Source organism: Lathamus discolor, chromosome 24, assembly GCF_037157495.1.
Source record: "Lathamus discolor isolate bLatDis1 chromosome 24, bLatDis1.hap1, whole genome shotgun sequence".
Taxonomy (NCBI): Eukaryota; Metazoa; Chordata; class Aves; order Psittaciformes; family Psittacidae; genus Lathamus; species Lathamus discolor.
In genome coordinates, this window is record NC_088907.1 from 1,786,636 (window position 1) to 1,812,799 (window position 26,164).

The 26,164-nt window shown below is 45.3% G+C and overlaps 2 protein-coding genes across 2 annotated transcripts; one reads left to right on the forward strand and one right to left on the reverse strand.

The window, feature by feature from the left end:
• Window positions 1-768: 768 nt before the first annotated feature.
• LOC136004054 (feather beta keratin-like) lies at window positions 769-1,862 on the reverse strand. Its single transcript, XM_065660165.1, has one exon. The coding sequence runs from the start codon at window positions 1,846-1,848 to the stop codon at window positions 1,525-1,527; it is 324 nt and encodes a 107-aa protein (XP_065516237.1). The 5' UTR covers window positions 1,849-1,862; the 3' UTR covers window positions 769-1,524.
• A 16,535-nt stretch (window positions 1,863-18,397) lies between these two features.
• On the forward strand, window positions 18,398-25,444 carry LOC136003879 (uncharacterized). Its single transcript, XM_065659860.1, has 3 exons — window positions 18,398-18,520; window positions 23,720-25,082; window positions 25,134-25,444. Exons 1-3 carry the CDS (start codon window positions 18,398-18,400, stop codon window positions 25,442-25,444), a joined length of 1,797 nt encoding a protein of 598 aa, XP_065515932.1.
• The last annotated feature ends 720 nt before the right edge of the window (window positions 25,445-26,164 follow it).

Consider the following 26,164-nt stretch of genomic DNA (forward strand, 5'->3'; position numbering starts at 1 on the left):
ATGTTACTGGCACTTGCTGTTTCATGGTAACTGCAAGTCTCAACTTAGTACATGGAAAGTGCAACTGGAGAGGCCTCAGTAATAACTTTGAATTCATTTCCAAATGTGCCATTAACATAACAATGAAGATTCCTTTGTCTGGCTTTTGAGGTTTGGGGGATTTCGCTTTTGCAGGGAAGGACTTATGTGGTTGGTGAGAATCTGGTTTAATCACCTCTTCTAAAGCTCACCAACACTCAATTACACATTATTACAATGCCTGGTCTACTTTGTTTTCCTTACACATAAGGATAATAATTCTCCAAAGAGTGACTACTATGAAATAATCCCACATTCTCGTAGCACCTTGCGATGCTGAATTATAGAGTTTCTGTAAGAAAGTGTTAACACGCTACATAACATTTCAAACACATACAGCCACATGGGAAGCTTGTGGAATGTTTATTATTGATGTATTCCTGAAGAAACTGGAAATTCCATGAATGAACATCACATTCTATTTTCGCATGCATAGCTTACATTGTTGTAGAACATTGAGCAGAGCAATAAAGCCAGAAATTCAACGTATACACTCAAAACCAGCTGCTTTTACCTAACATGTGGTTTCACATTATTCTTGTTAATACCACACACCTCTGCCCTCATGCATCTCACCACCTAGACAGGGAGGTTGAGCCTGAGCACACCAGGAAACATGCACTGTTCCAGAAAAGCCAATATTGAGGAAGACCTGGAGCAATGAAAGCAAAGATGTGGGCAGCAGTTTCGTGAAGGGACAGCTACAGCATGGAACTTGTTGTGGGAAGGAGCTGTACACACAACCCACAGCCAAATCTCTCAACAGTATCACTGTCCTGAAGCAGACTGATGGCATCGGTTTGGTGCAGCAGGACAAAGACACCTGAATTAGGAGGAGCAGAGGGTAACACACATAGACACGCACACATACGTCAAGGCCAGTAACATGTTGCAATGTCATGTTTAATGAAAGAAGCAGATCATACAGAGGTACGATTATATAGTACAGATTACAAATTGCCTGCAACCTGTGGTTTGATGCAAGATGATACATGTAATAACTGGTGGCGCTTCCCTGTTGCAGCTCTGGGTTGATACTCAGCCCTGATCAGAGCAAGACACATATAGTGCAGAAACAGAGACTAGTTGACTCCATGACTCTCTTTTATGCATCAGTTGCCACAGAAAAAAGGGACCTAAAATGAATGTCATACCAGATCCCTTTACGTTGCCACAATGAATTAGCCCCAAGGAATTAGCAGTATAGTCCCATAGCATCAAGAATAGAGCACGTACTTAGAAAAATAGGAAGGCATTAGAAAAACAGCAGAAGTAATCCAAGAAGGATGTAAATGGATATTTCAGAAGATCTGAGCAGCTACAGATGGATTTTATGGCAGCTCCAAATGGCTCAGCCCTTCCTAAATGCTGTGCCCTGGAGCTCAGCCACGTTATCTACATCCTGTTTGACATGTCCTGGATATTCTTGTTTCAGCAGCAGCAGGTTTAGCATGGTCTACAGTTTCCAATTGGGTATCCCCGTCCCCATCTGGCACCACCATAAACAAGGGAGGTCCCAGGAGTACGGGCAGCACTAAATCCACTTCCAACTTCAGGGGTTCCTGCAGATCCCACGACACTCTGCTGAGGGAAGGTGCTGAGGATGGGTCCAGGGAAGGTCACAACCACCGGCGGAGGGTAGATCACCACCCTGGAGTCAGGACACTGACGGACACAGGGCTCATTGCAGCTATCAGCAACGGGCTGTGGCACAGCCACCCCACATGGAGAAGCACTGCCATCAGTGCATGGGCTTAGAGAGTGCACCATTGTTCAGGGGTGGCTAGTCTGAAGAGCAAGCAAATAGTATAAAAAGAAGGCACAAGTTCTTTTAAGTTTCACAATGAAACATCATAATAAAAGACTAAAAACAAGCTAGAGGGAAAGGCAGAATTTTCATAGCTCAGTTCCTAAAAGATTCTTTTAAATCTTGTATTTGAACGCAATAAGACCTGGAAATGAGTTCTCATGAAAAGCTGATCGGAGCTCATCATCCAGATATGCATTTACCAAAGCCAACAGCTGAACAGTCAGAAACATATTGATTCACATCAAGAAAAGTTCAGGCTGATATCAAAACATTTGCACAGGATTCATCTTAATTTATAACTAAAAAAAAAGTCTTTGTTAGAGGAATTTAGATGCAACTTACCTCCTTCACAAGAGAAATAAGAGAAATGATCATACAAGATCTGCTGCTGAGCACTTTTATACTTGCCCTTAAACTGCCCAAAGCATGAATCACCTACGTGCATAGCATTCTAATCGATTACTAAACACATTTCTTTCAGACTCAACTTTGTTAATGAATGTTAAATAAATCGCTCTTTGTAATTATTAGTCTGTCCTACCCAATATGACCTGTACTTTACTGCTATCCGGTCTCTGCTCTTTCAAAACTTTATATAGAGGGGATACTGTGCCCTGCACCTTGCAGAAAGATAAAACGTTTATATGGTTTATGCTTGATGAATGATCTTGTTCCTGGGCAGGTGGCAAATAGCCATTTTCTTCGAAGAAAACATATTTGGTCCAGCCCAGAAAGAGTTGCAAAAGTGAGGGATAACCCATGTCCTCGGCCTAGGGGTAGACAGGTTCATGTGATGAAATGAGGCTAATGCAAAGTCTGACCAAAGCTCTGGCACCCTGCAGAAATCCTGAATTTTATAGAGTTCTATATCCAAGTAAGTCAGTGAAGCTCTTCCAATTAGACACCGAGCATGAGTTTCCTTCAACACGCAAGCTTTAGCCGCAAAAAAATAAAGGGAAAAAAAAGCTAAGGCCATATTTACATGAAATCAAATGTCTCATAATATGAACCTATAAATCATGACCTGATTAGAGGAATGGCAAAATGACAATAAATAGGGCGTGACTTAAGCAAGACCTTGTCAGGCAATTTTTCCAGTGAGTTGCTTCTTCAGTAAAGAAGCACCTAAAGCCATTCTAATAATGCACATTGCACATATAGAACAACGAGTGGAAGATGCAGTTTGGCATCCCAAAGGCTGATGAATTGCAGCTGCTGGTGTGGGGTTATCATCCGTGTTAAACACCAGAATGGGAAGGAAGACTTCTGACACTCAACTGTAGAGTCAACAGATGCCAGGAATGGCAATGGCGTGTGGTATACAGACACTCCCTCCCGACTACAGGGGGTAGCAACTTGTTCATTCTGATTTACACTTCATCGTACTTCAAAACAAAGACATTTTTCTACTTCTGTAGTAATAGAGAGGACTTGGGCTCCTCTATTAGACTAAATCTCACAAAGCCTTCTTCCTTCCTCCCAGCAGCATGTTCTTGCAAGGAAAAGCCTTCGTTTTGTAGAGTTAGAAGTGTATATGGTAACACTGCAGAACTTAAGTTGCCTCCTTCTAAGGCATCTCAAGGGAAACATCTTCTATATTATCAGATTGGCAGCAAATATTTGATTTGAAGGACAGCATTACATGCTGCTGTTGAGTAGAAACCTCAAGATCTCAGCAGTGGGAAATGACTGGGGTGCTTTCCTACTTTAATTGCATACTGAGATTTATCTTCATAGTGTCACTATGTTTGAGGATGACACAAGTTATCTGTAATTCCTCTGGCAAATTGGCTCTGCCTTTTCTATAATTGAAGATAACCATGTGAATTGCAACATGTCTTTATCTCAGCTTAGACTGGGTAGCAACTTCCCCTACAGTAATTGCTCAAAAACATTGGAATTCAATACCTAATTACTATTTTGAAGTTAGCCAGCAGAAGATAAAATTAAGTATTAAGTCTTATTTTGGAAATACACTAGTAATTTTGTCTTGAAAAGTCAAGATCTTCAACCCAATGTGAGAAGAATCCACACTGCTGGGGTTTGTTGCCTTCTCTGCTGCCGACTGCTTGGGGTTAATGTCACTGCAGCATCCATTTATCTGAGTATAAAGGTTAACAACACTGACATCAGGCATGTCAAAGCTTTCTGAAAGCATTTCAAAGCACATCATAAACGCTCATTAATGTTCTGAACATCTGATGTTGACATATCTATTTTTTTTAACAAGAGTATTACAACTGCCAGCTCACTACCAGAGAGGACAAGGAAACAAAAGTGATGAGTCAACCAGTGAACCAAAACTCAGCACCTAAAGAGTGAGTCCATAAGGAAACTAAACAGTGCACATATCAACTCAATTTACTAGTTAAAACAAGCTTGAGAATCAAACCCCAACACCTTAAAAACTCAAGATACTAAACACAAACCCCACCATCTTTGTATTCATCGTGAGATAAAAAGAACACCAGAGCCGTCAACATCTTCAATCACTCAGAAGTGCTGACAGGACACATTTATTCTGTATTCAACTGATACATTAAGATTCTTGAAGACTTTAATAGTCCTCTGTCTGTAAGGATACATAGGAAAGCTGTGTAAAACCTTAAAGGACCAAGTTAGAGCTCACCACAAAAGCAGGGAGCTCTCTGAAGACATCCATTTGATTATACTGGCCAAAACAGCAGATATCAAGATGTCAATCCATCCCTGAGCTCACTGAAACACCACAACAAATATCGAAGTTTAAAACTGAAAACGTGTGTGGGTTAGTGTGCACACCACAGCAAGTGAGGCTTAGAAATAATTACATCAATTACATGGTCTATGGCTAATAAGGATTTTGTGCCCAAAAAGCTGTTCTCTTCATCAGGCTGACTAGGAAAATGTATGAAAGTAATTTGAGGCTCAGAGCTTCATCCATTTCTCTTGGATTCTCCCCCCAAACCAGGTATGTGTGATCTGCTTTAGAACTACCATACTACAGCTAAATAGACTGTAACCTTGAGAGGCTCAGCACGTTTCATTTCCTAACAACGAATACAGACATGAGAAGACACTGAGGTTTTTCCAACTTAATCCTAAAGTTATCTTAAATACCACAAAGCCTATGAAGAGACAGCAGCTGCAGGAGAGTTGAACTTGTGACTATGAGAGTGTGGAACAGTTTTTTGCATTAGAAGATTGCATTATACTATTGTGATGCATGATTTTTCTTATGAACAAGGCTTCAGATATCCCATGGGTAATGCCCACCTTACCAAATATCAGGACAGGCTTCAGACATATTGCAAACATTCAAGGTCAGCCTTGATGCCTGTTCTCCATAGAAGAGCTCCAAAACTGTTGCCTTATACCCTTAACCAAACCTATAATTTCCCACAGGCCCATCCTCAAACCATCAGCATCACTACATTATTCTGCAGAGAATTACACGCTTTCCCATAACTTAGCCTTCCATTAGGTGCTTTGAATTTTATAGATGTGAACAGCTACAGAAACAGGGCGCTCTCAATCTTATCAGCTGGTCCTGATATTTCTCATCATTCTATTTCAAAGCTCATACATCAACATTAAGCCATGAGCCACAAATTCACCAAGAAGGTTGAGAACCAGAGAGGAAAAAACGATTTTTCCATTGCAAAGAATTATTACACAGCAGTTGAGGGTCTCATGTTTTATTATGAGCTATGTACTGGAAAGGTGAAGAGCAATGACCTGCCACACTCAGGCAAATACACCAAATTAAATGCAGTGATGGAAAAGCTCCTGCCTCTGAGCATTACCTCTGAATTAAACTTAACTAATTGGACAGTGCATTCTACTGGGAACAATATTCTCCCTTGAAGTAGATGGCAGCAGCTATTGGTTAACATGTGGTATCAAGATAAAGCATTGAGCTTTCTGCCTATATCCATCATTTGGTCTTAAAAAAAGGGGGTTGCAACAGGAGTCAGTATTCATGATTATAGATATATTCCCCTTTATAATAGACACACTTCTATTATATTTACTAGTTTTGTAATATCCAGGAGGTAAACCACTATTTTCAGTGAGCCTTTTTCTAAAGAGATACTCTGAGCTGGAAAAAGGGCAAGAACATTAAACTTGGGGGTTTGAACTAGATGACCTTAAGGTCCTTTCCAACCTTAACCATTCTATGATTCTGTGATTCTAAGTTTGTTAAACCACAGTCATCCCTCATGACGTGACCTGAATCATGGCCTATTCTTGCCCCACACCTCAGCTTTGCTCTACTGATAAATTAAGATGGTCCTCGCAGGTGCCATGTTTGTGCAGACCTATGTTTACCCATATATAACACAATAGCACTGACAGAGACATTAAATAGCATCTTCATAACAGGACCTTTTAAAACTCCGTACAAATGCTCATTAATGTTTTACATGAGCCACGCTCTTCAAACTGAACTCCATTATGATGAACACCTTCACACACCCAATTTAAAGGATGCGTCTCAAGACGTCAAAGGCTACTAATTACATCACGTGTAGGTAGCAGTTTGCCTTCTGATTGACAAGCACAAGGTACACGTACAGGCAACATCTGCACAGGCACAGCTGAGGTCTGGATGCAAACCAGCAGTTGTTGGGATGGTCACAGGATAAGATAATGGGGTCATTACAAACAAAAACTCCCCCCTTTGCTATCACTGGGATGCCATAGAGTCATAGAATGGTTTGGGTTGGAAATGGCCTTAAGATCATCTAGCTCCAACACCTTGCCATGGGCAGGGACACCTTCCACTAGATCAGGTTGCTCCAAGCCCTGGCCAACCTGGCCTTGAACACTGCCAGGGATGGGGCAGCCACAGCTTCTCTGGACAACATTTTCAGTGCCCCACCACCCTCACAGGAAAGAGCTTCTTCCTTATATCCAACCTGAACTTCCCCTGGTTAAGTTTGAACCCATTAGTCCTTGTCGTGTTGCTGCAGCCCCTGGTGAAGAGTCCTTCTCCAGTGCCTTTGTAGGCTCCCTTCAGATATTCTAGTCCAACACTGTAATTCTTTATTTCTCCCCAAAGAAACCCAAGCATGTCACCAACACAATTGCTGATCAAATCAGAGTGTCTGTAGGACCACAACTGCCTGTAGAAAGCACAAAACCATCTTTTAAACCCTCAGGAAACCATGATTCCTTGCAAGTGAGCTATGCCAGCTTCCAAAGAGATTTTTATTTGCCACAGGACAAGTCTTGGACACAGCCCTGGGAGTTTTTCACCCCACCAAGATGCAATATGGGCTTGCCTGAATACCTTCCACTGCCCTCATTTCCAGCCATAAAACCCTACCAAATGCAAAGCCTAATAAAATCAGGGAATGACTCTTATTAAGTTTGAAGAGCCATACAATGAGCACCAAGCTTTGGGTACATCTCTCCCTTGACAAAGCCACATTCCTCAATGCCCCCACGCTGCCTACCTGCATTTAAATGAACAAAAGGGAAAACTGAGTAACGATGATCATTGCCCACTCCAACCTGCTGCTTCCAGTTCACCAATCTGCTCAAAGAAACTTTAAGAGAAGAAGGACAGATTTCTTCACATAATTATTGACGTCAGTGGAATAAAAAGCAGGTTTTATTCTCCCTATGGGAGATTTAAAATGGAAAAAACCCAGAGGGTGTGAGATGCATTTCATGGCATTCAGGGATAACAACATATTAATTCTCTCCTGTATTTAATTAGGATTTGATACACAGTGGCTCAGGTTTTCCTTGCGCTGTAAAAGACCATATAAAAACACACACTGCCAAGCTTTCAATCCAGTTCTTACTCTCCACTGGGAGCTCGGTAAGTTTTTTCCCTATTTCTCTTTCTAACTAGCAAAATATCTTTTTGTTGCTACTTTGAACTTGAATCCAGATCTTACAGAAATGCTTTGACACTGCAAATTAAGAGGGTTGGTTCTTTTAAAGGTTGTTTGTTGGGTTTTTTTGAGACAGAGACAGATACAGGATTTTAAAGTTGAGCGTGAGATTTACAGAATCTCACCCAATTTGGGATGTGATGTTTCCACTTTGATCTGGCTATTTAGGTACTCATAGCTTTCATTTTCTTTGAAGAAAACTTTGAATTTTAAATTTCTCCTGTGTTAGAGACCACTTCTTTTAGTAGTTCAAGGAACCGTTTCTGTTGGCAGTAAATATCCTGACCTTTACTATCTGAATCAGAGACTGATGTAGGTTATTTCTATAATACCACAGAGGCTTTTTTATCTTGAATAACTGAAGGAAGTTTTGGCTTCTGCATATTTGAGACCCCTTTTAGACACATTTTTCCGGGGGGGATTCTTCTTTACAAGAGCTGATATTACCTCCCCCCCTTTCAAAACATAGCAAGATCCAAACCTGCCTGGTATTTCTGTCATGTCTGCAGTTAATTATCAGCTTTCTAAACAAATCATGTTGATCTACAGTAGCTGGGACCTGATCCTTGTGAGCTGCTTGTTATAGTCCTGTATATCTGCAGAAGCAGCTGCCACCAAATTGCAAAGTGCAGACACCGAAGTGCCATTTGCTGCTGCTGAGGAAAGCTGATTTACAGGCAGATTTTAATTAGGAAATCCAAGGTCTCAGCACTTCACCATGCTCAATCACATCTTTGGAATGGACACCTCATCCATTCCAGGTATGGCAGAGGCAGCTCTGATGTGCCATAGCCAGGCCCTAAGAGATGAAACAGACCCTGCACTCTCCTGCCTTCAAGGAAGATCATCTCCATGCCAGGAGCACTTCAGCCCTGGCAGTACGGGATGCTCCACAGGCTAACTCAAGTGCAGACCTGAGCAGACTCCTCCTGTGATTCTTGCAGCCTTTTGCTCCCCAGCTTCTAGTGGAGCAAACTAAGAAACAGCAAGAGGCAGCAGAGTGCAGAGTAGCCTCAGCTACATCCTGAGATGCAAAGAGTTACCTTTTCTCCTCATATGGGATACTGGCAGCTTGAGTCAGACTCTCAAAGGTCACTCCATCCTTAAAGAACATGAGGCTTTCAAAAACAGAGCTCTGCCTGCCAATTACAGAGATAACAATCCTCTGTTCTGCAATTTAAATTAGCACAAAGAAGGGCAATACTTTCTTTTGCTTTACCTTGTGCCAGCAGAAACCAATTCCAGTTTAAACTGAAGCGTCTGCAAAGAAAATAAATGATAGCCCTTGTCGCAAAAAGATGAGAACCTCAGCACTAATCCCGGATACTCCATTGCGTCACTAGCTGGAGCACACAGGTCACTTTGCAGCTATGGCTGAAACTGCCCTTCTTCTAGGGATAATAGCTCCACATAACATCTGAAGCTATGAGAGATCGTTAGTTAAATGCGATGCCGTGCAGTTTCTGCTAGAGATGAAGGCTGAGAGTCAGCAGCAAGCTCCACAGCAGAGAGGCAGCTTGTCAGATACCAGGGAATTGATTTACCTTTTTTCCCTACTTCATTTTGTAGGTTCATCTCCACCCCAGAACGATGTCTTATTACGGGTACCAATACAAGCAGCAGTACTATATTCCAGGTGCAACAAAGTGTACCACACCGGTGTACACGCGGTGCCACAACCCCTGCCCGGTGAAGTACACGCCATGTGCACCATGTGCTTCCAAGGTCCCCAAGGGGTGCAGGCTGAGGAAGACAGTGCAGAGCATCCCCAGGTGCTCCCTACCATGCTCATCACGGTGTGTTGAGACACACGTTGTGGAAGGCCACTCTTCCTCCTGTAGCACCAGGTCTCCTGATCTGTGCACCATGGCATTTCCTCAGTCCGTTGTGCAGGGTGGGGAGAACCTCTGCGTGTCACAGTGTGGCCACTCAGGCATTACAAGATGCCCTCAGGTATGCACTCCGACCCGCTTGTACCAGCACAGCTCGTGTCCTTATACTTACCAGTGGTCCAACAGTTACCAGTACAACTGTGGGCAGCACTAAGCTCCATGGAGGTGCCCACAGAACAACCAGGCAACGAAGAGCAAGATGGACACCATAGCTGAGCTCAGAGACACAGCTTTCTGAAGCACGACTCTTCTCCTGCTGCGATCTCTGGGGCTTGCAGACAGCACCTTCACAAACCAGCCCTTATTTAATCCTCTCCACGTTAGACTCTATATTAAATTTAAAGGACTCATAGCTTCGTATCTACAGTCTCCTATCATCTACAGTGGGCTCAGATCTTGACCACATGAAGACAGTTTTTCCATGGCTGCCAGTGTAAAGGATATGTGAGTTTACCATGGGCATAATCACTCACATGGATGGCATTGAGTCGTCAAAGTGGCCTCAGCTAGCCCAGCACCAACAAAAATAGATCCTTCCATGATAATATTGCTAAGAATACAGTTTTCTTTCTGCTTTTAACTTTGCTCCAGAGGAGACTTTGTAAAGAAATGGGGTTTTAATTCTGTACTTTGTTCTATATGCAACCAACAGAAATTAGAGAAGTAAATGTAGGACCTGACTTTCAAAGTCAAGGCAGTCTACTGTGTGAAGCACTTTCTACTTAACCATCCACTTCTGATGTACCAGCTGCAAGTAAGAAAGTACTTGCTCTACAGTCTGCATTACTTTATTCTCTATGGTATATGACCAATATATCACATAATAAAGCCTCTACTGCCTCTAACTACCTGCTTTTGCTTTGGGTTTTTCTTTTTCCTTCATGCCTTTTCACACTTGACTTGGAGGTGAAAGTCCCCAGTTGTACAACAGCCATGGAAAGACAAGCTCTGCTTCAACCTGCACTGGTTAACACATGCTCAGCTCCCCACAGTGGATCGCAAAACAACTGAGACAACTATAAGATGACTAACAGTGAATCAATAAACTACCAGCAAACACTGGGATTGTCAGGGCACCCCTCGACCATACTGTTGAATGCAGCAGGACATTCAACTACTCACAAACTGAGGTGTTTATGACCTCATGCACCAATAAATCCCAATTAAATTGACCCTAAATCATTCTTTGTGCATTTGTAAACTGTAGCTCAGCAATTCCCGGTGCTCCATCATGTGGCCATTGGGTTCAGGGAGCAGGAGGGAGCTGCAGCAAGGCAAGCCCCAGGCAGGCACACACTCCTTCACAGCACAAAACTCACAGGCTACCAGGGATCCACAGTGCCACTGCCATGAGCACTCAGCCATTCAGAGTGATGCATCACTATCGGAACATAGCAGAAGTTATTTGATTTGCAGTGATTTTCTGGTTTTGATATCAGCTATGACATGCATTGGAACGGATGCCCCCAAGTCTGTCGCTTGTGACAAGCTTAGGCCACAAGACGCCAAATTCAGTTCATTTTGCACAGCAAGGAAGCATCTTTTAAGAAACACAAAAGGTTTGAAGGCAAAAATGAAGCAAGTAGACTGTCTTGGAGCCAGCTTGGGAGAAAAGTAATAATAGAATTGGAGACAGCAGCTCTGAAGTGGCATAACTTCCCTGGCGTCAGCAGACATGAGGATGACTTATGCCTGCTCCAGATCTGCCTACTTGGAGAGGAGTAATAAAGTTGTGCTCTCCACCAAGTAGCCAAAGGGCACTCCTCTAATGTGGTCACATTCAAAGGAGGGTGAAGCCGTTTGGTGATACCCAGTAACAGGCTGAACACTCTCCCATTCCCTCCCCTGGCTGTCAGACGGCAACCTGTGAAGGCAGCACATCAGGTTACAACAGCAGCACGGAACAAAGGAGCCTTTCTGCCTCTTTCTTCATAGTTTTTCACCCATGCCTTCACACTACAGCCAGGTTTTAAGCAGCCCTAGGTAGTCAGAGGGGTCTGCTTGAGAGCTCATTGCCCGAGTTCATCATTCTCTCTACATCACTTGGCTGCAAACACTTTCCATTTGCCAAGCGCTGCTGAGCTCCACCAATTCTGGGCAATAGTATTACAACAGAAACACATGTGATATAGATTTAAATGCATTTATGCAACACAGGTCTCTGCTTTTTCAACAAGCAACTGCCACGTTTTTAATTAAAACCAAAAAGGGTGAGAAATTAAGAAGGCATTTAAATCGTGTCTGCTATTCAGAAACCTCTATCGAGCCCTCAGAGCTGTCTACTGAAGCAGACAGATGTGTTTAAATTCCACACAAAATGCCATGCAGTCAAGTTAGCCCAGCCCAGAAGACAGGGAAAGAAGTCAGAGCTACACTACCAGTGCTACAGCCCATGGATCCAGGAGCAAGGCCATGGAGCTCAGCCTGGTCTGCACCACCCCTGCCCTTGGCTGAAAGCAAACAGCAACTCAGACACCTAACACAAAATTTGCCCTTGACAATGTTATATTAGGTCCTCTATTACTAAAGATTATAAAATTAAAACAACCTTTCAAAATGAGAGTGCTTTCAGCAGTCACTGATAACCAGCAGTTTTAACTGACCTTAGTTAACCTTACAAAGCATACTTTATTTCAGTTTATTTTGGGCTGTTCATTGTTTTAAAAGCCCAGCTTGCTGCAGACAGTAACCTACATTGGAGCATCTCACAGAATCATTACGGTAGGAATGGACCTCTGGAGATCATCCAGTCCAACCCCTGCCAATGCAGGGCTGCTCAGAGCAGGTTACACAGCAATATGTCCATGGTAGGTTCTGAATGTCTCCAGAGATGGAGACTCCACAACCTCCGTGGGCAGCCTGTTCAGTGGCTCTCCCACCCTTAGCACGCAGAAGTTCTTCCTCATGTTGAAGTGAAACTTGTTCTGTTTTAGTTTATGGCCATTGGCCCTTGTCCTGTCGCTGGGCACCACTGAAAAGAGTCTGGCACCATTCTCCATAAATATCCAGGGATATTTATATGCACTAATGAGATTCCCTCTCAGTCTTTTCTCTTCTCTAGACTGAATGTTTAGAGACATGCTCACAGCTGATGCATGTGTATCTGCGCCTCAGCCACTTGCAGTAGTGACAGGACAAGGGGTGATGAGCTCAAACTAAAACAGGGGAGTTTTAGGTTGGATATAAGGAAAAAAGCTCTTCCCCGTGAGGGTGCTGAGGCGCTGGCGCAGGGTGCCCAGAGAAGCTGTGGCTGCCCCATCCCTGGTAATGTTCAAGGCCAGGTTGGACAGGGCTTGGAGCAACCTGCTCTAGTGGAAGGTGTCCCTGCCCGTGGCAGGGGGTTGTGACTGGATGAGCTTTAGGTCCTTTCCAACCCAAACCATTCTATGACTTCCAACAGCCCAGGGCACCCCGCCTATCCCAACCAACCTGCAACCATAGTGTAGCTGTGCCCTCCTCTGGCCACTACCAGCTTACACAGCTCCTGGTTTTTACAGGATCAACAGCAATCGAAGCCATCAGCTGCTCTCACATTTAGCCAAGCTGTACTGCTATGGGCTGGGGCAGTGGCTGGATGCAGCATGGATGGATATAACATTTGTTATAGCATATAACATTTGTTACTGTTGGATTAAGGGGCCTTTCTTTCATGGGCAGATACTCTGCATCAGCCTTCCTTTTGGTTGTTGATGTGGGAGTTGTGGTCTGGCTTTAGCAGCTTATTTAGTACATTGGGTAGTATCAAAACAGGTCCTGTCAAATCTTTGATGAACTGGGTTTGGGGAGAGTTCTGTTGCCTGCTTCTCGCTCTCATAGAAACCTGCTTCCAACTTCCACTACTTCAGAAGCACTTTGCAAAAACCTAAATCTGAACAGATTTTCTGCTCAAATCTGTTAGAAAATCAAGACATCCTAGAAGCTGAGTTACCAACAGGCTTTGGGTTTTTTCCTGTTGTGAGGCATATACTATAAAAGGCAGGGGGGGTTGAGAAAAGCTGCTATGAAAGATATCTATTGGGTTTACCAGGCTTGGGAGAAATGGTAAAAGGGCCTGAAAAGAGCTTTAAGGGCAAATCGCTGTATGTGTTCATGCAGTTGTTTTAAATTCCTAATCTCAGTAGGAGGTTAACCCTGTGGGGTTGGAGATGTCCTGCTTTTTGTGACAATAGGAAGTCTTCTTCAAAACAAAGAGGAGGAGGTAAATGGTCCTAGAGCACCATCCTGTGGCAGTGCAGGTGCTGAGCTGAAGGAATGCGTTTCCCTCCTGACTCACCACCCCTCATTCCTGGTAGAGCTGCAGGCCCTTGTAATTAGCTGATGCATAACCAAAGCTCAGCTGATCCCCAGCCCAGATACTGTGATGAGGAGCAAGGCAGACAAGCTCTTTACACAACCCTTGTGGAAGGTCTGATGCTCTCCAGGGTCCTTTGTAGGGCTCAGCCCCTGACTTGTATCAGTAAGAGGCAACGTTTCACCTACAGCTTTGTCAGTTTTACTTCTTCACTTTGAAGGGAGAATCTGAGGCATTGCATAAGGTGATTTTGACAGTTGAATAATGAATGTGGGTGTGGGAAGGCCAGGAACGGTGTGCTTGCTGTTGAAATTGCAAGTTGCTGCACTGATGACAAACTTCAGGCTGTAAAGGAGTCAGTGATAAAGTGATGCAACACAGGCCAGCGGTGGAGACGTGGAAAAGCAGGTATATGATTCTAGGGACTCCTGTGTCGTTGTATTGGCTTGCCCGTGACTAAGTGAAGTCATGGACAGGTTTAAAGGGGAAGAAGTGGTAAACCTGGCAAATGTTAATACAGGATTACTATGAGGAACAAAGGGTTTCAACTGAAAAGGCCAAACTCCAATTCTTTGGTAGCCACAGACCTTACAAGATCCAAATGCCAACTCCTATCCACTCCTGAGAGACCTGCTATTTGACTTGAGTTTCTAGCAGTCCATACCACCAGTTTATGCATGCGTTTGCCTTATCATTGCCCTGTTCATATCCTCGGGGATGTTCCCATCAGCTGGAGGCTTTGAAAGGAGAAAATCCTGTTTCATTGGTGCACTTGGTTGTGTATATCGAGTCTTTGCACTGCAGAAAGAAAGAAGGTTTACAGGTTTACTTCAGTCCAAAGAGACTTCATTTCTCCCTTTTTCTCTGGATGGTGCAGATAGGATGAGGCTGAGAAGAGTGGGCTGTGCTGCATGTGGTAATCCTAGGACGAATATCTAGGGGGACTCTCCCATTGAAATGTGAGACCTTCTTCAGGTATCACTACCCCATGCAGAACATCATGTTTCTGATGTGTCCTACAAAACAGGCCATGGTTTTGCTGTCTCCTACTGACATCCTCATTTAAGCAGCAAAGAAGCAACTGTCAGTGAAGGGGAAGCTCTCCTTAATCCTTAAAAATCACGATGCTCTGGAACCACGAGGATTCCCCCTGCTCCAAAGCTGTCAGCTTAAAACCAGCATTGATTGTGGTGGACCCTGTGTAGTTGTCAACTTAAAACCAGCATTGATTCTGATGGATCCTCTGTCCTAATTCAGGGTAGCTGCATGGTCAGTAAATGCCCAAATGTTGCCATGAGCTGGGGTCATTGCAAGGGGTCCCCTGTGTTGATGTCATTCCTTCCTCCAACCATCCTCACATTAGTGTCAAACCAGCTAATTTTGATATAGTCTAAAAGCCTGTGGGGAGTTCCCAAGCAAATAAATTGCCAGATATGACCACTGATGATAATGAATGGAGCAATTAAGACTTTCCATTTGATGACTGTAATTTTAATGGGCTGGTGCAAACCAGCTGAATAATATGGGAAGGAAGCTGCAGCAGTGTCATAGGTAGAAACTGGGCAGATGACCCACTAAACAGCTGGGTGGATCATAAAAATAGGAAGCTATGCAGCTGAACTTGCCAGGTGATGAGCAGCTCATCTTCCCAAGGAGTTTGTCCTGCACACAGCCATTGTCACCATGGGTCCAAACAGGAGGCTAAAATGAGGTTGGCCATGACGCATTTTGAGAGCTGCTGATGCCTAGGTGACAAATGACATGTTCTTCAAGCAAGCTCTCCTGGCATCTCAGAAATGCTCCTATTCCCTGGTGGAGAGGAGAAAATGAGAAAAATGCCTGATGCCGGAGAGGTTCTGCTAGGGAGCAAGCTGATAAGACAGTGGCCATCACCTCATCACCACCCTGGTCTCACCTGTAACCCATGGAGTGCTGTGCACAGGCTGCACAAAGCTCCTGCAAATGAAAATAAAAGGCTTGGTGTAAAGCAGGATAAAATACAGACTTACTCCAATAATTAGTTCTGCATATAGTGAAACAACACAATACCACATGGATTTATTGCTCCCTTTTGCAGTGAATGCTGTTTCCTTTTGGAATATCTTTATATGTTGACTTTATCAGGGTATGATCTGCCTGACTGGGCTTATTGGGAGACAGCAGAACTGCCTTCTACGAGGAGAGCCTCCTGTGTGCATAAGCTGTGAATGAAAGAAAGGCCTGGCTCTTCCCACATTCTACAACCCAAGAATAGATTCATTAATGCCAAAGGACTTTAAAATACCGCTTGCATCCAATGCCAGTGGGTTGGACAGCAGGGAGATGCTGGGTGCTTCCCATGAACATCCTGTCACATGTCCCATTTCGCAAAACATGCGTGTGTCTGAGCCACAGCCCTGAGCTGGATGAATTGGTCATCTCCAGCCTGAATGTCCCATAATTGCTGGGCAAGACTCATTTTCCCTTATCACGACAGGAAGCCTGGCTTGGGAGGTGATGTCTCCAGGCTCAGCCACCCTGCAGGACTCTGGGATGGGTTTGGGCTGGTGGTCTCTTCTTATCTCATTCCCCAACGGAAGGAAATGGTCTTCTCCCACTTAATGAGGTGGCGATGGCCTTCAGGCTCTCTCTCTGGTCACCATCTATCATGTGGGAAGTCCAATACCAGAGGAAATGGGCTCATTTCTAGCTGTAATTATACAGAAAATATGGGCCCAAGACTGACGTTTGAAGGAAGGTAGTGGCTTTTCGCTCTGGTTGCTTTATGCCCAGGCTCTGCTGGGTGCAAGAAAACCAAGAATGAGCTTTCAGAACCCAGGCGCTTCCCATGAAGCAGGATGCGCCATTGCTTTCCTTCTCGCTCCCCACCACAAATCTCATGCCTGGGTCTACCTCACCCTATGGCTGTTGGCACCAGAGCCATGGAGGGGAAAGGGCAACCATGGTGTTGGAGGTCCCACAGCATCGGGATGCCTTTCATCACGTCCCCCTTCCTGCTCCAGTCTTTGCTGCCATTACAAAACCTCTCAGTGATGAGGCTGTGGGTGTGATAAGAGATCTGTATATCTAATTTAGCAGGGCTGTTGCTCAATTTTGACTTCACCTCCTTTTTGCTTTATCTGCCTGTTGCTATCATACTTGGGAAGACTTTTCTCTAGGTTGAGGTATGGTAGAGAAAGCAGTAAAGAACCAGGAATAGACTTCTTTCAGAATGTTCTTCCACTTTTTCAGAGATGTTAGATGTTTCAGTTATACAAAAGGAATCATTTCTCTTTGCCTGTTCTGCTGTTTCTTATAATATTGAGCAAACAGCGGTTGGCAGAAGTGAAATAACCAAAAATGGTCTTCCCTTTTTTACTTGGTAGAGCATTTATCCTGTAATTGAAGGTTTATAGAGATATGAAGCAAAGTATACTAGTTTCCTACATGCACACACATAACCTAGAGAGCTAAAAACCATGTCAGATGATCAGCTTTTTGGTACCCAGCAGCCTCCAGGTGCAGTGTCAGGTATATATAATTTAGTCAGGTATAAAACAGAGCAGTCGGAAGCATTCTGATCTCAAGAGCATTCCTCTGATGTAGCCTCTGTGATACACTGTGATTTAAAGCCAGACTTGTGTTAGCATGAGCTTTGCTTTTTGTCATCACAAAGCAGTGTTGCAGCTACTGGGAGACCAGGCCTAAGTCATCCTATTTTGCATCTCCCAAATTCCCATTGTAGCACTGATAATTTCCCAATGAGGTTTGGAAGAATGAAGAACCAAGATGGGGGAAAGAAGAACACTGAGATCAGGGTGTGCCCATGGCTTTCATGTATGCGGCGACCAGATGAAAGTGAAACCAGGAAGGGAAGCCACAGCTGGACAGTTGGCTGAACTGCCAAAGCCATTGTATGTTAATTGTTGGGGAAAGTTGCTCTTCTTAGGGTACACAAACATCATCACTGTGCCCACATTCCTTGGCAGAGAGATGTATGTCATGCCACGTGTTGAAATTTGGAGGAATACTCATAGAAAGAGCCCTGGCCAAGTTCATAGATGGTTACGTGTGGTAATAAGGGCAAAAGGACAACTTCTTAGTGGACAGACTCTGGGAAGAGCTGACATTGGTAGGAGGAAAGGATTAAAAGCTTTGATCCCCAGAATAGAAGCAGAACCCAAGGGGTGGAGGCAGAAACTCTTCCAGATTAAAAATGATCCTTTCTTTCCACTTCCTTCACCCATCTGACACCAGAGATTAAGTGGGTAGAGAGCCAGGCTGTTCCTTGTCTGAAGGGAAGCAGAGTGAGGAAACAGGTCTGAAAAGGAAGTGATACTGTGGGTGGGGAAGAGCAACTTCTGCTCATTGGGGGTGGATCCATGTCCTCAGGACAAGGCTGCTGACTGCACCACTCAAGAGCAGAGGTCACCACCATTAGCAGACCATGGCATCAGCCATGGCCACCACCAAAGGCTGGGAGCCATCAACGATACTTGCTGTATCTGCTATCTGGGTGTCTCGTACTCAGCAGCAAGTCTTGCATCATCAAGTCATCTGGCTGCCTGTTGGGGGAGAATGGGTAGATCTTGCTTTGGTGGCAATGAGCTGCTGAAGAGGTAGAGCTGTCTTGAATAATCTTCATGAACCACTGCTCCTCTCGAGGACCACTGAGCCCAGTCCCTAAAGGCTCAGAGCAGATGGGAGCATGAAGAAGACATCATGCTCCCATAGCCCTGAGAGTTGCCCAGGGTGTGCCCAGCCCTGAGTCCACCTCAGTGCCACAATGTATGTCATGTGTGGATGCTGGACATCACATTTTGTGCATTAGGCCATTTTATTGAATGCTTTGCCCTACTAATCCACCGAAGGAGAAACCGCAGTTGTAGGGAGAGACGAATTACAGGAAGGAACAGAAGACAATCCTCCATCCCACCGGCTACATACATTTCCCTCCTTATCCTCACCCACCAGCCTGCAATGTGCAAAAATCACAGAGAGTTAAACAGAAAGTAATCTGAAGGCTTCAGAAAGTGGGTAGGCCTCCAGCGTGCCTTGGTCACAGCAACATCCAGCCCATCTGCTACCTGTCATCCAGCAGAAGCATGGCCTTCTTGCATTCAGGACGGATGTGAGGATCACGCCTCTCTCATAACCCACACAGAGGATATAATCAGGAGGTGTCAAGCAAAGGCATCACGAGAACACGTATGCCTCTGTGGCAATTATGCTCCACCCTACTGATAGAGCTTTGGTAGCTACAGCCTGTGTTCAGAGTGAACCAAAATACTCACTGCACACAGTGTTCTTTGGGGACACCTGCATTAAATTGCTTAAAAGGAGCTCTGCCCCCCAAATGCTGGGGAGCTTTACCTCTGCAATGTGATTTCCCTTCATTAAGGGGGGATTTATCTGGGGATGGGGCATTAGGCTGAGATTTGAAAGCTCTGGTTTCAATTCTGGGGTTTGAGCCTTTCCCAAATCTCTCCCCCCTGTGCATAAAATGGGGACATAATTGTGCTTGCTCTGATTTCCACTCTTCAGTACAGAAACTCCCATTTACATTCCTAGGGAAAGGGACCTTCAGGAGCAGTTTGTTGGAAGTAAAACACTCCTTATACTCTAACAGATGAAAGGCCTTAGCTCAGCCAGGACTGAGACCAGCTGTAAAGCTAATTCCAGTTAACGTGAGCATTTCACTTTGCTGTTGAAATGCAGGAACATGGTTTCAAAATCTGATTTTCTTGCTGCCTCTTCACAATTCGCAAACACTATTGTTTTGCTGCTTGCAATGAGGCCTTTACAAAGGAGCATCATGTGCCAGCACCTCTGTGTAAATCCGACTTACCCAGCCAAGCTAACAAACCTCTAGAACAACCAAATCAGGTTTTGTTATGCCCTACTCCTGAGCACACGTACCTAAAATCCCAGGACTCATCTTTTATGTGCCAGAACATGTTAAACCTCTTACTCCTGCATCCTGAGTGCCCTTGATCTTAATAGCAGAGATAAACAAGCTGTTCTAGATATGCTAAGTATATGCCGCAATCACAGCCCTTCATTTGGTTTTCCGACAGTGAATCCCTTGACATCTGCCTTCCCTGCCCTACTTACATTCCTGGTCCAGGCATATCACAGAGGGGCTTTGACATTAGCTGTGATGGTGTCTCCATCACATTAAGTTTCATGGTCCCATCTGAGTGCTTCTAGATGTAAAATAGCAGGCCTGTTGTAGGAAATACTGCACCAGACCTTCCTATGCTTATTATATTTAACTTTATTTGGCTCTACCCACTAGGCTACTCATCCATATATTCTCAAGCAGCCAGATGTGTACGAGTACCTCGTGCAGGATCACTTGGGAGTGACACAGGGACATCAAATACTAAGGCATGGCATCTCCTGGGCTTCTTTTGACTGAACAGTCTTTGGGCAAGCCTTTTATAGAAATCAGTAATTATAGGGGGTAATTTGTGTCAGTCACTTGGTTCCTGGGCAAGGTCGCAGCCTGCTGACCAATTCCATTGCTTTATACATCATAGAGCTACTGTCTGCTTGCTGGGATAAAGCATAAAAGAAAACACACTACTGATATGGGTATTCTTCTACCCAGAATATGGGTTTGGAAATCACATGTTCTTACAAGTTTGTGGAACCTCAGGCTGGCTGATAGACTTCCAAAGGTTTTTGTTACAGAAATATTTTCTGGGGCCTCTTAAAGGCCCTGAAGCTGTCCCATGAAATCCCTTTCAGTTGAGAACCTTCGACAGAGCACTGGGGAGAGGGTCCCTTGTCCTACACCACCAATGGTGATGCCTTTTTCCTCCCATGGTGACACTTCCGACAGAGCTTCCTCAAAGGTGAGATAAGGCTGAGCAGGTTTCATGCTTCAGGGCAGGAAATGCACACTGGCAAAGCAGGGAAGGTGGCACTTAGCAGACTACCAGTGGCACAGCCTACTCTGCCACGAAGCAATAATAACGCCAGCTACTGTTGCCACAATCAGCTATATCTGAGCGGAACATCCTTCCAGCACTGCCACTTCAGTGGCTGCCCCATCCCTGGCAGTGTTCAAGGCCAGGCTGGATGAGGCTTGGAGCAACCTGGTCTAGTGGAAGGTGTCCCTGTCCATGGCAGGGGATTGGAACTGGATGATCTTGAGGTCCTTTCCAACCCAAACCATTCTATGATTCTATCAATTCCCCTGCAACCCTTACAGTTAAGGGATGAGGTGCTCCAAGAGAAGAATGGCAAATATGACCCCTTTTATTTCTTAACCCATTGAGTAAATCTAGCAAAACACCGTGTGCAGCCTACATATCTGCTATACTCTTTCAGCAAGAGGCGCTTATTCTTACACGCTCCTGAGAGGTTTAAAGAGAGTCTGTTGTATATTTATCTGCCCACTGGGTATAAAACTCCCAGTATTGTCCTGATTTTTGCTCAAACTTCTCCTTTTCCATCATGTTCACGCTGCTTACGGCAACGCAGTCAATGCCCACAGCATCCGAGCACCTCTCACAGCTGTTACGTGTGTAACTACCAGTGAGCATAGCAAGAAAATAGCTTTTGGCCTTTCTTTAGAGCCAAAAGTATGTAAGCTGGCCATGTACACTGGCCATGGCAGGCACAATCTAAGCAAAACCACTGGGAAAAGCCACTGAAGTTAGGCCAGTCCACCACCCCGAGGGCAAAGACAGCTCTTCCAGCCTCACAGTGTGGATGGACGATTCCCATGATGTGGGAATGTGGTGGCCATGCCCTCTCTCACTGCCCTAACTGTCAGGGAGGACAAATGGTCCCTCTGCTCTTGTGCTGAGGTCTCTGCAGGCCACCATGGTCAAAAATGGAAAGGGCAAAGTCCCATCCCAGTTGCTCTTACACCACGGCGCATCTCCATGAAGACCACTCTGGCCTTTAGGGTTTCTTCCCTTCATTTCTCTGTAGGTCAAACCCTACAATGCTCTAAATCACCTGGAGCCTCCCATATTTGTGTCACTTCAGCTTCTGTCTGTATAGGTATGTGTTGTCTTTCAGGGAGCTTAAACTCATTGGAGCAGAGTCCAACGTGTGTCCCTACAGCCCCTGGCAATAATGTGGGTGTCATTAGAAACATATAATACACTCCTACTTAATCTGCCAGTTACAACACAAGATAATAATATGCCAGAGCCACGTCTGGGTGTTCAGAAACATTTTCTAGAATAAGAGATAAATTATCTAATTATAAAGACAAAAGTTCCTTCCCCCCCTCCACATTTCCTTTCTGGAATGTTGGACCCCTCTGTAAGGGGGATGTGAAAGTAAATCGCTTGTTTCTTCTGAACCTCCTTGAGCATGCTGCTCTTCCCCATTTCTTCTCTTGGAGTAGGTGGGGCCATCCAGTGACTTTAATACACCTGAAAACAAAAGAGGTGGTGGAAGGGAGATACCAATCAGAAATGACGAGCCCAAGATTGTGCCAAGGAAGTGGGTAGTTGTGGTTGGGTTTGGCTAGTAAATAGATCAATCATTGTTTCTTTCCAAGAGGAGGACTAGATACTATATAAAAGTTCCTGCACACCAGGTTTCCTCACTCCATTTGACTTCTTTCCACCCATTCGTGCCATAGGACACGGTAAGTTGTTTCATGCTGCTGATGAAAACTGTCTTGGCTGATTAGCTTTGGAATGCTAACCTGGAAAAGGTTGGAGTAAATAGGCTTTGGGGTCTCCTAACCCGAAAATTCTTCCTTGTTTATGGTGATTTTATTTCCTAATGATTCAGTCTGTAGGATTATGTAATCAGATAAGAAAGGGAAGCTGAGACATAGAAAACATGGTCTTCAGAGCCCCTTTATTTCTCTGGGCCCAACACCATGTGGTACCAGTGTATACAGGCAGCTCCTAAATACTCTTGGAATATAAATCCCAAGAAAAAAGTCAGGAAAAGGAATTTTTTCAAGTGCTCAGCGAAGAGTGTCAAACAAAGGAACTGAAATACCAAATGGGAGTCTACCCTAATTTTCCAGCCCTTTATCTAAATTGGAAAAGACTCTCTTTTGACCACCTTTATTCTTGGAGGAACCGTTTTCTCCTCTGGCATGTTTAGGGACCTGACCTGCTGAATAGAGCAGACAAGGACACAGTGGGGGTTAAGTGCCAAAGAAGTGCTCAAACTTCACAGCATCCTAGGTTTCAGCCTTGGGTACAGGCACCAATCAAGCCCTTGCAAGTGGTGACCTAGAGCATTCTGCAGCTTTCTGCAGCTACTTCTGGGGTTTACATTGCTGGTATCTGTTCCACTGGGTGCTCCTCTCCTCATTTTTAAAAAGAAATGAAACTGAGTGCTCTTTTGAAACCAAGATTAAAGAATTTCAAAGTGCAATGAAGATACTGTTATGCAAATGATGAGCCATGTGCTTTGTTTCTTGTATGCCGTGGAATATTAATTACATGAGCATTATAGCCCTTTCAAACTTCCCAAACCACATTTGGATAAGGGTAATTCTGGTGTACCACAGCCTTGTGTACTGCTTGCAGTGGCATTGCCACAACTTGCTGCAAGAAGGGATTATTAAGGAATGATTATGGTTGCATCTGCTCTAGAAAGAAAAGGCCATTTAGATATGGATAGAGGAGGTCTGGTAGAAGACCTTATCAAGGGATATGGAAGCAAAGGGTGGGGAGCAAAAAAGGAAGCAGAAGACATCTTCATATATTGGAAGAGGATGGGGAAGCTCAGTAACACAAGCTTTTCTCTCCCTGCATTTGCTAAGCCCTGGTTCTTCTTTCTTTTGCAGGACTCGCAGACACCGGTGACAATGGGTTCCCATCAACAGAAGGGTGATGGACAAGGGATCTCTGAGTCTGGTGGATGCCATGGCGGTGGTGGCGGAGGAGGTTCATGCCATGGCGGTGGTGGAGGAGGATCTCAAGGATACCAGAGCCAAGGATCATCTTGTCATGGAGGAGGCAGCAGTGGCTACGGTGGAGGTGGTGGTATTATTTACCAGACCCACATATCATCGTCCCCCTTTGGAGGAGGGGGAGGTTCAGGCCACCAGAGCCAAGGATCCATCGGTGGTGGCGGCGGAGGTGGAGGAGGTGGTGGTAGTTCAGGCCACCAGGAACAAGGACACATCTGCATTATTGGAGGAGGAGGAGGAGGTGGTGGTGGAGGAGGCGGTGGTGGGTCAGGTCACCAGAGTCAGGGTCCCATCTGTATTAGTGGAGGTGGAGGAGGAGGAGGAGGAGGAGGAGGAGGTGGTTCCAGCCACCAGAGTCATGTGCCCATCTGCATTGGAGGTGGCAGCATAGGAGGGGGAGGAGGAGGAGGTGGTGGTAGTTCAGGTCATCAAAGCCAAGGTCCCATCTGTATCGGTGGAGGAAGCAGTGGTGGTGGTGGAGGTGGTTCCAGCCACCAAAGCCAAGGTCCCATCTGCATTGGTGGAGGTGGTGGTGGTGGAGGTGGTGGTTCAGGTCATCAAAGCCAAGGCCCCATCTGTATTGGTGGAGGAAGCAGTGGTGGTGGTGGTGGTGGTGGTGGTGGAGGTGGTTCTGGCCATCAGGGCCAAGGTCCCGTCTGCATCATTGGCGGAGGTAGTGGAGGAGGAGGTGGTGGTGGTGGAGGTGGTTCTGGCCATCAGGGCCAAGGTCCCGTCTGCATCATTGGCGGAGGTAGTGGTGGTGGAGGTGGTGGTTCAGGTCATCAAAGCCAAGGCCCCATCTGTATTGGTGGAGGAAGCAGTGGTGGTGGTGGTGGTGGTGGAGGTGGTTCTGGCCATCAGGGCCAAGGTCCCGTCTGCATCATTGGCGGAGGTAGTGGTGGTGGAGGTGGTGGTTCAGGTCATCAAAGCCAAGGCCCCATCTGTATTGGTGGAGGAAGCAGTGGTGGTGGTGGTGGTGGTGGTGGAGGTGGTTCTGGCCATCAGGGCCAAGGTCCCGTCTGCATCATTGGTGGAGGTAGTGGAGGAGGAGGTGGTTCCAGCCACCAAAGCCAAGGTCCCATCTGTATTGGTGGAGGTGGTGGTGGTGGAGGTGGTGGTTCAGGTCACCAAAGTCAGGGTCCCATCTGCATTGGAGGTGGAGGAGGAGGAGGTGGTGGTTCCAGCCAACAAAGCCAAGGTCCCATCTGCATTGGAGGTGGAGGAGGAGGAGGTGGTGGTTCCGGCCAACAAAGCCAAGGTCCCATCTGCATTGGAGGTGGCAGTATAGGAGGAGGAGGTGGAGGTGGTGGTTCAGGCCACCAAAGTCAGGGTCCCATCTGTATTGGTGGAGGTGGAGGAGGAGGAGGTGGTGGTTCCAGCCACCAGGGCCAAGGCCCAATATGCATTGGAGGTGGCAGCATTGGAGGAGGAGGTGGTGGTGGTGGTTCAGGCCACCAGGGTCAAGGATCCATCTGCATCATTGGAGGAGGTAGCTCAGGAGGAGGTGGCAGTGGAGGTGGTTCATCCAGTTCTGGAGGTATGTCCATCCAACAACAGACCCAGCCGATCTCCTGGCCACCGCAGACTAAACACAAGTAGTGTCTGCAGAAGGGACTCTCGGACCCAGAAAACCCAAGATACAAACGTGCCTGACATTTCTTTCTCTATTAAATTAAAGAAGATTTGCATTATTCCTTTCTCCTCTTTCTTGGGATTTTCCTGTGCAGCTTCCATCTGACCAGACCCTTTGATGTCATGTACCAATAACCTCCAGCCAGGGTGGTTTCAGATGTCTGTTCTCTCCCTCAGTCTTCTAGTGCTTGCACAAAACAATAAAACTTGCAGTTCTAGAGAGCTTCGGTGTCTGAGTGGTTGGATTTTGCTTTATGCTTTCATTATTGCCATTATGCTTTTATTCTGAGTTGATGCTGTTGTAACAAATCTCCAGAGCACAAGTGCATTGAAACCCACCTATACAAGACGTGCTGGATTCACTAAATATTCTCAGGTCATCCTGACCTGTGTCCATGAGATAAGGTACCACAAAGTTGAACACTATAGTCTCCCTACCTCATCAAAATGTCATAGAATCATAGAATGGCTTGGGCTGGAAAGGACCTTAAGATCACCCAGTTCCAACCCCCTGCCATGGGCAGGGACACCTCACACTAAACCATCCCACCCAAGGCTCTGTCCAACCTGGCCTTGAACACTGCCAGAGATAGAGAATTTACCACTCCTTTGGGCAATCTGTGTCAGCGTCTCACCACCCTCATAGTAAAGAACTTCTTTGTATCTGTCCTGAACTTCCCGTGTTTC

What these genes read in the sequence shown, in the direction of transcription:
- LOC136003879 (XM_065659860.1), top strand. Translation starts at nt 18,398, where the DNA reads ATGGCCACCACCAAAGGCTGGGAGCCATCAACGATACTTGCTGTATCT. An exon ending in TGCCTGTTGGGGGAGAATGG is followed by an intron (nt 18,521 to 23,719) that starts GTAGATCTTGCT and finishes TTTCTTTTGCAG; the next exon opens with GACTCGCAGACACCGGTGAC. An exon ending in TGGAGGAGGAGGAGGTGGTG is followed by an intron (nt 25,083 to 25,133) that starts GTTCCGGCCAAC and finishes GTGGCAGTATAG; the next exon opens with GAGGAGGAGGTGGAGGTGGT.
- LOC136004054 (XM_065660165.1), bottom strand. Translation starts at nt 1,848, where the DNA reads ATGGTGCACTCTCTAAGCCCATGCACTGATGGCAGTGCTTCTCCATGT.